A 14,969-nucleotide genomic window follows, 5' to 3' on the forward strand; every position below is an offset into this window, starting at 1 on the left:
ATCATTTTTAATTATAGCTCATCTTTGCTTGTATTCGCATCTCCTCCGTTTGACGGCTTCCCATTGACTGCAACAAGCTCTGTTTCAAATATCAGTGTTGCTCCGCCTGTAAATTTGGCCAAACCACATATTTAGTCATATTGTTTTGGCAGCCAAAACCGATAATTTTGGAAGCAATTATGTATTGCTGCTTTGCTTGATAACATCAGTCATCCAATTATATAAGCAATGGACAGTTGATTAACATTAGCAACTTAAGATGTTGAAGTAGCTCCCTCCCACTAACAATAAAAGAAGAATCAATAGCCGCAAAAGAAATTACCTGGGATTTTAGGTGGTGAACCATGTTCGCCATAACCAAGCTTTGCAGGTATTTTCAACTTCCGCTTCTCACCGACGCACATTCCTAATAATCCTTGGTCCCATCCTGCAAAGAGCATTTCCCCCCCTTCAAGCATCAACCTACTCCATGCATAGAACAACCGGCAATCTAGTCATAAAGAGAGCGAACTTTCGGTTACTAGGGGGAACTTACCTTTGATTACTTGACCAATGCCAAGCTCAAACTCAATTGGGTCTCCCCTTTCGAAACTTGAATCGAAAACAGTTCCATCAGTGAGTTTCCCCTGCAAAAACGGATGACAATATATGTGATCAAAGGAAGTCATAGGTAGCATACAATTAACTGCAAGTTCCTAACCATAAAAGCTTTGATTGCATAAACCAAATTGAAGAAAAAAAATGGCAGAATCAAAAGGATTATTACAAACATCCATTAACGAAAATACATAATGCCGTCTATGAGCCTTTACTCTGAAATTTGAAATATAATGCAGAAAATTACCAAACCAAATTCCTGTTTTCAAAATCAAACAAAAGGAACCATGCCCGAGATGTTGAAACCAGTTGACATATAGTAATCTCAAATTATTTTAGCTCATTTATTAGCACCAAGAAAAAAAAATCAAAGATTGACCAAAATTGAAAATCAAGCTGAAGCAAACATACCCGATAGTGCACTTTGATTCTATCATCTTTATGAGCCCTAAATTTACATGATTTGGGCCTATGCTGTGAAAAAAATAATAAAAATAATTATTAAGATCACAAGCAACGAAAAAGGGGGAATAAAAAACGGAAAGTTTCTCTGATACAATGAAGTGATGAACCAACAAACAAGAATAGGTTAGGAACTAACACTACAGTTACCAAATTAAAAGGTAAAAACTAGTGACTCAACCTAAGAGTTTAAACTCTTCATTTGATGTGATTCTAAAGGTAAGTAACAGACTCCATGCTCTCAGATACTTAGGAATTAGCCAGGAGCAGTAAAGAAATAATGCTTGCTATGAAGAATTTATTTATATATATAAATAGAATGTAGACGATTTTAGGATCATTGGATGAGTGAAAACAAACCTCGGAGATTAACAATAGGAAGTGAGAAATATTTAGGAAAAAATAAGTAAATTATCCTTAATTTAAAAGTTTTAATCTCATGCATTAAGTTTAGTTAATCTAACTATCCAAAAATTATGTAAAACTCAAAAGTTTTACATATATATATATATATATATATATAGAGAGAGAGAGAGAGAGAGAGAGAGAGGGTGGGTTAGGATCCACTTCCACTGACGAAATTGAAATATATAGATTTATAGGATCATTAGATTGAGGAAAAAAAAGGTTGAGATTAACTTTTTTTTTTCCAGTCAATATCTTCTCATTTTCTAATGTTAATCTCAACCATTAACTTCAATGTAACTGGATCATGCCCCTCCCCCATACACACAAACACACACTGATTTACGACCATTAGATTTGTAAATTGATGGCTACCTCCTCTTCTACTTATTTGTTTCGTAAAAATCTACTCATTCTCAAATTTTAATTTCAGTCATCAATTTACATTCGCCCAATTACCATAAATCAGTGTAAAACTAAAATGTTTTACATTGTCTAATTGTATGCTACCTGAACACTTAACTAAGCAACCGCAAAATTCTCCATATCACAGTTATAGCTAATGAGAGACACGTTTCCAACTTTCTATTCACCTGAGTCTAAATCACTAAAGTAAAGCGGTAACAAAAAACTGTTTAAATATATTTAAAGAAATACCATGACCCCGATCTGTAGCTCAGTCACATCGCCTGACTTCTTGCCGTTCACTGAAGAATCGAAGTGAAGGTGGAAGAAAACAATAATCAAACGTCGGGAACGTGAATTGATTAAATCGAAACACAAAAGAAAGATTAAAAAAATTGACCAGATCTGAAGAAAACCGAGACGGTATAATTAATGAGAAAAAAACTTGTTTGGAACTGAAGAATTACCGAATGTGAAAACGATCGGCAGAAGAAGCAGAATCGGAGCTACCTTAAACGCGCTGCGGAAACTCATTTCTTTCTCTCTTCGCTCCTCAACTCTCTCGCAGAATTTTGGTACTTGTTTGAACATTTTTACTATTATTAAATAATAAATTGTTGGTTGCAGGTTTTTTATTGATTAAAATATGCCCCAATTATTATGCTCAAATGATATTTTAATATTTGATTTATATATTAAAATAAGGTAAATATGTCATAATTTTTTTCATAAAAATTAACATTAATCAATTATAATGGATGAAGATTAACCTTAATACAAACATATTAATGATAATATTTGAGTTATGACATTCATAAATTATTCAGTATTTATTATTATATTCTAGTTGTGGTGATTATAAATGATTTATTTTTTTTAGATTTGAATAAAGAGTGATACTTAGTGGTTTGTAGAGAAATAATATTCCCAAGATATGGTCGTTTGTGGCTTGAGGGGCTTATATATAGAATTTTTTAGTATTGGTGTCAAATTTAGGATCGTGATTGTTATTTATAGATTGGTAGTCCGAAAAAAATTTGACTGTCAAATAATACATTTTATTTTAATAGATCATATGGGTATATCAACAATCACATAACATAACTATTTGATGTCCAAAGAAGTGTTATCACATAGGTTTCGAATAATTCTAAAGGATATCTAATATGTTAAAAGCCTCAGCTCGATAAGTAGGAAAGTGACAACGAAAGTCTATCTAGAAGAGATCTTATAAGAGGTATAACAAAACCCACATAAATATTGCAGTCTTAAAAGTAAATGATTTTAAATTCTATAATTATTTTACCAACTAATAAAAAATATATAAAATATTGTTTTATTAAATTTTATCAAAAAATACATGACTGTGGACATATTCAAACAACTGTGGGCATGCTTTAGCAATGTTTACATGATTTACACAAATTCATCTCTAGCACCAACACTCGAAGAATGGTCCAATACATGAGGAATCGCTGTAATCAAACAAGCCTTGTTCCATGCTAGAAAATTTGGTTCCCCTTGACGGGAACTATGCTGTCAACGGTCCATCGCCGGGCAAACAAATTTGGGTACACCGTACACCTGCTAAACTCCTCTATGCCATGTTACGGACACCGTAACATCAAACCAGCGTCATGTGCTTACATGTGAAAGAGTCCAAGTCCCAGACCCCAAGCAAGCATTATCTGCTCTCTTTTTCCGACTCGCCATTTCCTCCCCCCCCCCCCGTTTTCGCCACGTTTCCTTGAAACTCTAGAGAAAACTAATGGTACTTATAGACCCTACCTGGCAAAATCTCGTTGATAGTGCGTTGAAATTTTTTTATTCGTTAAATAGTGGGATCGCCAGATTAATTGCTAAAGTAGTGTCCTCTACAGTACCGGGTAGGTCGCCATGCACCCCGCGACCAACCAGGTCGCCATGCACGCCCGGCGACCAACCAGGTCGCCATGCACGCCCGGCGACCAACCAGGTCGCCATGCACGCCCTGCGACCTACCCCACGACCTCCATGCACGCCCTACCGCCCACCCAACGACCTCCTGCATGCCCAGGCACTCCAACGACTCCATGCACGGCCATGCACGCCCAACGACCTCCATGCACGCCCAGCTCGCCAAAGGTCACCATGCAGTCCATGCTTGGACTGAACAACGTTGGGCCATGCAGGATAGGTAGCCATACACCTCTCCACTTGTAGCTGCTCAGGAGACCTATTCCTCCTGCTCCTCGCGTGATTCCTCTTACATCTGCTGTATTATTGCAGCATGATTTGAGCTGCAAAGTGTCATAGATTCGTGCCCTAGCTTCTAGCCATAGCTTGTCCCTCATGCCATAGCTTCGAGACTGTTCACTCTTGTTATCATAGCTTATTGGTGCAGCATAAAATCAGCTGTGTTGTATTATTGCAGCGTTCAACGGTTGAAAAATTTACAGCTTTCAACGTGAATTATACAGCTCAAATTGATTGCAACTTACCTACCAACGTTGAAATATCATTATATTGGATATGAGGGGTTTAGGGTAGAATCATAAGAAAGAAAGAAAATTTGGCGAGAGAAAGGAAATGAAAGGAAAATAAAAGAAGAGGAAATGGAGATAAGGCTCAAATATCGTTTGTGAGGTAATTTTTAATTGTTTAATTTAGTTTATTAATATGAAATTATGAAATAATTAGTTTGTTAGTTTAGGGTTTAGGATAAAACAGAAATTTAGTTAATTAGTTTGTTAGTATAAATTATTAGTTGTTAGTTTAAGTTATATTATATTAATTTGTTAGTTTAAGTTATATATTAGATTATATAAAAAATTAGTTAATTAGTTTCTTAGTTTAAGTTTTAAATGTAAAAATATTTAATTAATTTGTTAGTGTGTTTAAACGTATATTAAGTTGTTTGTTGAAGTTTAAGTTAAAATTTAAAAAAGTTAATTAGTGCTTAATTAGTTTGTTAGTTTGTTATTTTAACTAATTATATAATAAAGAAAAGTTTATTAGTTTAAGTTATATTATATATATTAGATTATATAAATTTAATTTTTTTAATTTATTGTTGTTTAAAGAAATAATTTTTTTACACGTACAGAGCATTATTCCACAACATTTTTCCACGTACATATTGATTCGAAGAAAGAAACAATAAAGGAAAGGAAAGGAAAGGAAGAGCAACAACTTTTTCACGATTGTCCATTATAATGGACAGATTATGGAAAATGAGATCGGAGTAGTTTTTCAGTCTGAAAAACCAATAATATGATGTTCAAAAAAGACATCACATTTATAGAAATGAAGCATAAGATAGAAAGAAAAATTCGAGTTGCAGTTGATGGTTTGAGGTATAGGTTTATGATATGCCCCAACCCAGTCAAATATGCTGCAGTTCCACTTGAAGAAGATGATGATATTGGAACCATGGTTCGATTACATGAGTTAACCAATATAGCAGTTATTGAGTTATTTGATGTGCATAACATATGTGATGTTCCTGGGTCATCAAGAGGTGTGGCTCAAAATCCATCTGAAATGACTTTATATAGTCAGTTTGAGGAGCCGACATACAGGTTCCCGAACAGTTTTATGGCACTATTGGAAAGTGTAAATGAAGTCGGGGGACATCTGCAACAGAAGAGTGTGACGAGAAACATACCGGAATTGGTTGTTGATATTGACGCTGAAAATCGATGGGGAGAAATTCATGATGATTCAAGCGAAGATGAAGAAACCGAAGAACCCGTTTTGGGCGGCGACGAAATATTTTTGGTGGAGGTGCAATTGATGAAGTTCCGGCACCGTATGAAGCTACTCCTCACATGTACGAGATAGACTATGATGCGATGAGGGCACCTGAATTCCCAGACATGCCACATTTACCTCCATACCAAATGACTGCATCATTCGATAATTCTGGTGAATTTTCAGTTGGGGTGCAATTCAGAGGAAAAATGAAGCTACCCTAGCGATTAAAGAGTACTGCATAAAATGCCATGTTGATATCCATGTTGCAGAGTCCAACCAGAAAACCCTATACGCGAAGTGTGTAAAATATGGCCTAGAGTGCAAGTGGAAGATCAGAGTGTCGAAAAATCAAAGGCACGATGTTTTGGGTCATCACGAGGTACAATGGTCCGCACACGTGTTTGCGAAACTTCATCGAACAAGACCACCGACTATTGGACTCCGATGTAATATGTGAATACGTGAAGGCGATGGTTGAAAAGGATCCAAGGATATCTTGTTCAGTGTTAGCTGCATCTATTCGAAGCCAATTTGGATATCAGTAAAATGGCAAGGTGTGGAATGCGAAGATGAAGGCAATGAAGCGACGTATGGAGATTGGGATACATCGTACAATGAGCTACCACATTTGCTACAAGCAATGAAGCGATTTATCCCAGGAACCATAGTGAAGTCTCAAACCATGCCCGCATATGACGAAGAAGGTCACTTCTGCCAGGGAAGAAAATTTCATAGACTATTTTTGGGCATTCAAGGCATGTATTGAAGGATTTCCATTTTGTAAACGTATGATCCAAGTAGATGGTACGTGGTTGTATGGTCAATATAGGCATGTACTTTTGATGGCAGTTGCTCAAGATGGTGAGCGAAATATCTTCCCAATTGCATTCGCCATTGTTGAGGGAGAGACAACAGAGGCTTGGGATTTCTTTCTGACCAATCTACGTCAATATGTCGTTCGTGAAGATGGAGTTTGCTTGATATCCGATAGAGGAACGGGTATTTTGGCGGCAATTGAACGACCAGGAAGTCGTTGGATACCTCCGTATGCATATCCGACATATTGTATCCGTCATATTGGCAAGAATAGTATCGACCAATTTCATAACGCACACATTCGTAGCGAGATAGTCAGCATGGGTAAGTTTTATTTTCAATATTTGTGCATTTTTTACATGGTTTTTTTAATTACGGTTTAACACAGTATATTATGAAACAGGATACGAACTACGTCGACCAAATTTTGATAAGAGATTGGAGAATTTGAAGGTATTTTACGATGATCAGCGTGTTTGGAAGTGGGCTTCAAAAATACCGCGGGAAAAATGGTCACAAGCATATGACGAAGGTCGGAGATACGGACATACCACAAACCTTGCTGAGGCCATTAATTCGGTACTAAAAGGTACACGCCATCTCCCAATTGCGAGTGTGATGAAAGAGACGTACTTTAGATTGGGTAAAGTTTGGTCGGACAAAGGCAAAGAAATAGAGAGTCTTATAAATAGAGGTAAAACTTGGGCTCCTACAGTGGTGGAATCAATGGAAGCAAATGAGCGATTGGCAACATCAATGGTTGTTCATAATTTCGACTGAGTTGGTCATACTTTTGTCGTGTCGTGCATACGCCGTAACGTCGGAGGAGAAGACCAAACATTTAGAGTTGATTTACGACATAAATAGTGTGATTGTGGTTGTTTTCAGGCATGGAAATATCCATGTGCTCATGCAGTCGCAGCATGTATGTATGCTGGTAAGCGCATACACTTATGTTGATGAGTGCTTTCACTTACGTAGGATATTAAATGTCTACAGCTATGAGTTCAGACAGATACCAAATGAATCATATTGGCTCAGAAAAGATCATGACGAATGGCTGCCAAATCCAATGCTTCGTAGAAGTCCAAAGGGTCGACCTGAGTCCACTCGTATTCATACCAGTATGGATTTCCATGCTACAGAGAGAGGTCAAACAAAGAGATGCGGATTATGTAGGGGTGAAGGCCATTCAAAAAACAATTGTCCTAATTACCAAGATATAGGCCTCATCATTAGTAATGAGATATTTCTATGAATTTCTATGTATTTATAAGATTTAGTAATGATTAGTAATGATGAAATTATTATTAATTTTTAATGATTTGATAGTAATGATTTAGTAATGATTAGTAATAATGAAATTATTATTAATTATGTATGATTTGATAGTAATGATTTAGTAATGATTAGTAATAATGAATTATTATTAATTTTAATGATTGATAGTAATGATTTAGTAATGATTAGTAATAATGAAATTATTATTAATTATGTATGATTTGTTAGTAATGATTTAGTAATGATTAGTAATAATGAAATTATTATTAATTTTAATGATTTGATAGTAATGATTTAGTAATGATTAGTAATAATGAAATTATTATAATTATGTATGATTTGATAGTAATGATTTAGTAATGATAGTAATAATGAAATTATTTTAATTTTTATGATAGTAATGATTTAGTAATGATTAGTAATAATGAAATTATTAATTATGTATGATTTGATAGTAATGGATTTAGTAATGATTAGTAATAATGAAATTATTATTAATTTTTAATGATTTGATAGTAATGATTTAGTAATGATTAGTAATAATGAAATTATTATTAATTATGTATGATTTGATAGTAATGATTTAAATGATTAGTATAATAAATGATTATTAATTTTTAATGATTTGATAGTAATGATTTAGTAATGATTAGTAATGAAATTATTATTAATTATGTATGATTTAATAGTAATGATTTAGTAATGATTAGTAATAATGAAATTATTATTAATTTTTAATGATTGATAGTAATGATTAGTAATAATAATTTATTATTAATATTAATGATTTGATATTATGATTTAGTAATGATTTGATAGTAATGATTTACGACTTGAACAATGAACAATGTTTGGTTCAATTAACCATAAAAAAAATTATCAAACTAATGATTTTTGGTTCAATGAACAATGAACAATGAACAATGATTTAGTAATAATCATTATAAAATGATTTAATAATGATTTAAATATTTAATGATTTGATGATTTAGTAATGATTTGATAATAATCATTATAGTAATGATTTAGTAATAATCATTATAAAAATGATTTTAATGATTTAAATATTTAATGATTTGATGATTTAGTAATGATTTGATAATAATCATTATAATAATGATTTTATAATAATTATTATGTTATTATTTAGTAATTATTTAATAATGATTTAATATTATTACTAATAATTATAGAATACTAACAAGTAGTGTACAAGTGTGGATTACTGAGTTTAAATTTATACATAGTCGAATTTATTAATGATTTTTAAATATTTAATGATTTGATACTAATGATTTACTAATTATTACTAATGATTTAATACTAATTATTTGATACTAGTAATTATTGATACTAAACATCATTGTTAAGGTTAAAAAAAGTAGTCTAATTTCAATAAATAATTTGTAATAATAGCAAACGAGTTTACAATTGTTGTCGATGTCGGGGTGTTGTTGAATGATAATGTCGGGCGGACGTGATACGTTGTGGCCGTTGTGGCTCAGGAGTATTGTACTCATCCCCCTCATTCATTGGGGGTATTTGAACTGTCATGTGTTCAAAGTCATACGTCGACGAAAACGTAGGAGAAGATGGGTGCCTCAGGCTGCACAAACTCTGGTATGTATGCCGGGCCAGTAGAGTCATCAACTGCGTGATGCAACGATTGTGGTGCGCTATTATCCACATCGGTCATTTCCGCTTCAGTTTGTAGAGATGAACTCCCACTCCCACTCGGTAGAGAGTATTCAGCTTTACCAAATCTTTTCTTAAACCTCAAAAATTGTCGCCTCTCTACTATTGTTGTGAGGAACGGCTTTCCATTATCCAAAAAATAAGCAAGGTAAGCCGAAGTCTCAAAATTAAGTCGTCGTCTTGAATGGCGTCAAGAGTTGGCATGAATGAAGCCCTATTGTTCCAAGCATTAATGGTTGCATGCTTCTCAACCCAATTAACGCTTTCTTTACGACGACCATCAAATCTGTGCAGGTCGTCATGCGTCTCAACCCAATTCACTGGACGACGACCATCTAAGTTTTGGAGGAGGTCATGATCCCATGGACTCCGCGGAATAGGTTGGTGGAAGTGGAATTGCCTCAGCACTCTATCCCCAAATTGGATCTCAACAAAAGCAAAATTGATCAATGGTGTAACACACCAATATTGAAACCCATCTAAAATCGTGCGGTATCAACGCAATAATTCTTCATTCATGTATGGTCTCCAATTAAACTGTAAATTACAAAAACAATAAAATTTATTTAAATTAGATAATATAGTTAATTAAAATAATAATTAAAAAATACAAATTAGCATACCTCCTTTTTGGCCTTAATGTCTATCTTCAACCTGAACTCTTTAATGTTGTTGTGCACCAACCCTGTGCCTTCAATTTTATGCCTCCATCTGTATATCAATCAAACAAAAAGAGACATTTTGTTCAATAATTTTAATCAAAATAAATTTTTTAATTAATATTTTATATTAAAATAGAGGATTCATATTACCGTCCGGCAAGTGGAAAGTCAACCGCAGTCCGACTAATCGGTGTCAGAAACGGAAGTCTATGCCAAGCCCATGATTGTAGACAACAGACATCCACCGATTCTACTGTATTATTATCATTCACGACTAATGACGCCTTGCACATCTCACGATACAAGAACGCCAATATCGCCGAACCCAGCTATATTGCCTACAATTCTCAAAATTTGTTAAAAAAAAGATACTGAGTGTGAACATAACTACCGGATTTATCAGGCATCAAAATTCCCCCAATCAATTGTAATATATATGCTCGTGTTGCATATATAATTTCGTGCTCCGTACTATTTGATTGAAGTTGAAATTCATTCTTCAACCATGACACCTCACCCGCCACCCTTTACACTCTGGTGGTACGGGCGCTTTCCCAAGAAACAAGTTGCAAAGTTGTTCCACCTTATTAAACTCATGTGACATTACCACCGGCATCCCATTAGTTTGGACCCCGAGTTGCATTGCCACATCCTCCAAAGTTATCGTGCATTCGCCACACGGCAAATGAAACGTGTGCGTTTCTGGTCTCCAGCGTTCAATCAACGCACTGATCAAACCTGGGACCAACTTGTAATCTCGCACAAATGTGACATACCAAAATCCAGCCTCTTGCAAATTTTCTTCTATTAGTGGGTGTGGCTTGGGCACTTTATGTAGTCGAAGACGAAGGACTCGCTGCTCGTCCTCCTACAATTAAATATTTCAAAAAAATTATCACAATCATAAAATAATATTCAAATATTTATTAATTATAATTCATTAAACAAATATTTTATTCACCATTATTCCCAAATGACTTGAAATATGTTCATTGTCAAGCCTCAACAGTGGAATTTGGTCAGCCATTGGAATGAATCTGTAAAAAAATTAAACAACAATATTTAAAAAATCATTTAATATAATCTAATATAAACTAACTAACTAATTTACAACACTAAACTTTAATATAATAACTTATAATATAATAAACTAATAAACTAACAAACTAAACTTTTTAAAATATAAACGTAAACACCAAACCCTTAAACAACTAATAAAATATTTTTATATAACTAAAACTAACTAATAAACTATTTTTTCATTATAATATACTACTAATAAACTTACTAACTAAAACTAACTAATAAACTAACTAATTTTTATATAATATATATTCAACAAACAAATATAACTTAACTATTTAACTAACAAAACTAATTAAATAATTTTTTTATATAACTAACTATTAACAAAAACAAACTATTAATTATTTTTAACTATATAACTATCAAACATATACTAATTAAATAATTTTTAATTTATGTATACTATAACTTAAACTAACAATCATATAACCCTAAACTAATAAACTAATTAACATTTATAATAATAAACTAATTTAAATATAAACAAATTTACCTTATCTCCCTTTCTTCTTCTTACTTTCCTTTCTTTCTCCCTTTCTTTCTTTCTCGGCTGAATCTCTTCTCCCTTTCTTTCTTTCTTTTATGTGTGATCTTTCTTCTTGCAATTTGCACACCCCATATATAACCGGCTGCCTCAATTATTTCACCAACAATGGTTCAATTATTGTTCAAGCATGGTCTCGTCTCGTGAGCTAGGATCACATGGCATGCTGTAGGCATGCAGCGGGGAGCAGGAGCACGTGAAGTTATCTTGGCATGCATGCAGGCATGCAGCGGGAGCAGGAGCACGTGAAGTTATTTGGCTGCATGTGCATGCATGGTCTCGGGAGGCAGTGGACGCCGGGGCGACCTACAAGGTCGCCGGGACTACATGGCGACCTACAAGGTCGCCGGGACTACATGGCGACCTACAAGGTCGCCCAGACTGCATGGCGACCTCTCTATTGGCTGGCTCGTTTGCATGGCGACCTCTCCGTTGGCTGGCTCGTCTGCATGGTGAGTATATGGCTTGCATGGCTCGTCTGCATGGGTATGGCTCGTCTGCATGGTGAGTATATGGCTTGTATGGCTCGTATATCACTCGTATGTCTCCCGTATGTCGCCTGGATTGCATGGCGTCCTACAAGGTCGCCTGGATTGCATGGCGTCCTACGAGTTCACTGTAGAATTCACCCCATACCAGCAATTAATCTGAAATGTGCATTATATCGTGAATAAAAAAAATCGAGAACATTATCTCGTGAATTCACCCACCCTACCTTCCATGGCTTATTTGCGATTTTCTATTCCCTTACACATTACTCCACCAATAAATAAGATTATCCCGTTCACCTAAGGGAATCCCCACTTCATCACTCATCACTTCCTTCTCTTTTATCCTTGGCTAAATTATACTAAAATGATAATTTTAATCTTTAAATGCTTCGGTTTTAGGTGACGCTCTTAAAAAAAATCATTTTGGTATATAATACTAGAGTTAATTGTATCACATGTCCTTAAAATATGACCTTTATTTTAAATTAGTCCCTAAATTTTTAAATATTTCAATTTCATTCCTAAACTATGACTACCATTCTAAATTAGTACTAAAAACTTTTGAACATTTCAATTTCATCTCAAAATTATGACCTTCATTCTAAATTGGTCCAATTTTTTTGAATATTTCAATTTTATCCCAAACTATACGCATATACTAATCACATCCCTTGTTAATAAAATCATTAGGCCAAGTTATGTTATTGCATTTTTGGAAAATAAAATTTAGGTTAAACTATGGTTGAAACTAATTACATATTTGATGAATTTGAAGATAAAACTAGAATATTAAAAAATTTGGGGACTAATTTAGAAAGAGAATCATAGTTTTTGGATGGAAATATAATGTTCAAAAGTGAAAAGACTAATTTAGAATGAGAGTCATGGTTTGGGGATGAAATTAAAATATTTAAAAGTTTAAGGATCAATTTATAATGAGAGATATAGTTTGGAGACATATGATGCAATTAACTCTATTATTCAAGTATTATTATGGAAAAATTGTTTTTGACATTATTTTATAATATTTCCACGTTCATTGCCTGGGGTTCATCTCTCTATAAATCACATGCTTATTGAGCAAGTATTAGCTTACTGATTAAAGGTCCAATCTTTCTTGTGCTGACCTTTCTTCTGCTCTGTTTCTGCATTGTCTTAACAGAGCATTGAATACGGGTCTTCTTCCTCTTACTTTTCCTTTCCGCCTCGAGTAAGCTCGATCGATTCTTAAACCCAGAAATAATAGTAGTCATTTTTGGTTGATGTCGGGATTGTTTAAAACTGATTTGATATTTTTGGTCTTTCAGGTAGGGAGAGCTCAAACTCCGTGGGAGTAAACTACGGTCAGCTTGGGAACAATCTGCCATCCGTGAAGCTAGTCCAGTCTCTCGGAGCCACACATATCAAAATCTACGATGCAAATCCAGACATCCTCGATGCTTTCAAAGACACGAACATTGAAGTCACGATGATGGTCCCAAACGAACTCATAATCAACATCTCCAACAGTCAAAAGCTAGCCGATTCTTGGGTCCAGTCCAACGTCGTCCCTTTTTACCCCAAAACCAAAATCCGATACCTCCTTGTCGGTAACGAAGTCATCAGCGGTTCCCCTAAAGAAATCTGGCCCAGAATCGTACCCGCCACGCGTAAAATCCAAAACTCGTTAAAAACACACAGACTCAACAGAATCAAAGTGTCTACCTCGATTGCAATAGATGTCTTGGAACCGTTATCACGACCTTCGAAAGGCACTTTCCGTTCTGACATTGCCGATCCGATTGTTAAACCACTGTTACAGTTTTTAAGCCGGACCAAATCTTTTTACATCTATGATGTTTAGCCTTATTTCGCTTGGGTAGCGGATCCCAAAAACAGTAACCTCGAATACGCTCTCTGAGTCCCGAAACGTAAAATACACCGACCCGGTTTCCAAATTAACCTACACTAATCTGTTTGACCAGATGGTTGACTCTGTTGTCTTCGCAATGAAAAGCCTCGGGTACCCGGATATTGGGATCTTTATACGGAAACGGGTTGGCCGATGGCGGTGATATCGATCAAATCGGAGCCAACATTTACAAACGCCGCTACTTACAACAGGCACGTTGTCAATAAACTAACAGCTAAGCCGGCGATCGGCACGCCGGCTCGACCCGGATGGTTTATGCCCTCTCTCATATTTGCTTTGTGTAACGAGAACCAGAATCCGGGTTACGAAATAAATATCAAGCTAGCTAACACAACATGACCAGACGGAGAAAACTCCAAGCTTGGCGCATTTGCCAGTCGGAAGACTTTTGACCCAACTTAGCCCATTCAAATGGACTGAGATCTGGCCCGGATTACGAATTTTGACAAAAGGAAAATGCTGTTTATCATATAATATTATGAATTCGATTTAATACTTATCCTCAATCTTATCGTTTCCACCGTCAGTCCACTGGCCCTTTCGAAATGACCGTCAGTGCAAATAAAAGAATAATCAAAAGTAGAGCTGCATAATCAAAGCCAACTTCATTAAGTTATGAATTAATAAAATGTCATCCAAGTTTTCAATTCGAACACCTTGACAATCAACATTGGATAGGAATATTTAATTAAAAAAAGCAGTCAATTAAGCTTGGATTGTACTTGACGCCTTAATCAAAGCAAAAATGAAATATCATTTTATTCTTAAAATGAGGTTTTTATACATCAATTTATAATAAGCACTGGTTTATATTTAAAATCTTACATTGCATGATATCATGTTAATAAATAATTTATTTTTTAAAAAAAGAATAGCAA

General features: G+C 34.7%; 1 protein-coding gene and 1 pseudogene across 1 annotated transcript; one reads left to right on the top strand and one right to left on the bottom strand.

Moving 5' to 3' along the window:
- On the bottom strand, positions 1 to 2,445 carry LOC120153213 (peptidyl-prolyl cis-trans isomerase FKBP15-1-like). The gene is made up of 6 exons (XM_039165214.1): positions 2,337 to 2,445; positions 2,122 to 2,171; positions 1,009 to 1,071; positions 536 to 626; positions 323 to 427; positions 1 to 106 (listed from the first exon to the last, which is right to left on the bottom strand). The coding sequence occupies exons 1-6, from the start codon at positions 2,401 to 2,403 to the stop codon at positions 12 to 14; spliced, it is 471 nt and encodes a 156-aa protein (XP_039021145.1). The 5' UTR covers positions 2,404 to 2,445; the 3' UTR covers positions 1 to 11.
- Positions 2,446 to 12,073: 9,628 nt separating this feature from the next.
- On the top strand, positions 12,074 to 14,878 carry LOC120153339 (annotated as a pseudogene).
- The last annotated feature ends 91 nt before the right edge of the window (positions 14,879 to 14,969 follow it).

This window comes from Hibiscus syriacus, unplaced genomic scaffold, assembly GCF_006381635.1.
Source record: "Hibiscus syriacus cultivar Baekdansim isolate YM2019G1 unplaced genomic scaffold, ASM638163v2 tig00111099_pilon, whole genome shotgun sequence".
Taxonomy (NCBI): domain Eukaryota; kingdom Viridiplantae; phylum Streptophyta; class Magnoliopsida; order Malvales; family Malvaceae; genus Hibiscus; species Hibiscus syriacus.

Bases quoted from the DNA above. Each gene is read 5' to 3' on its own strand.
- LOC120153213 (XM_039165214.1), bottom strand. From the start codon at position 2,403: ATGAGTTTCCGCAGCGCGTTTAAGGTAGCTCCGATTCTGCTTCTTCTG. The intron at 2,172-2,336 runs GTAATTCTTCAG...TCGATTCTTCAG, and splicing joins GCCGATCGTTTTCACATTCG to TGAACGGCAAGAAGTCAGGC. The intron at 1,072-2,121 runs GTATTTCTTTAA...TTTTTTTCACAG, and splicing joins AGCTACAGATCGGGGTCATG to CATAGGCCCAAATCATGTAA.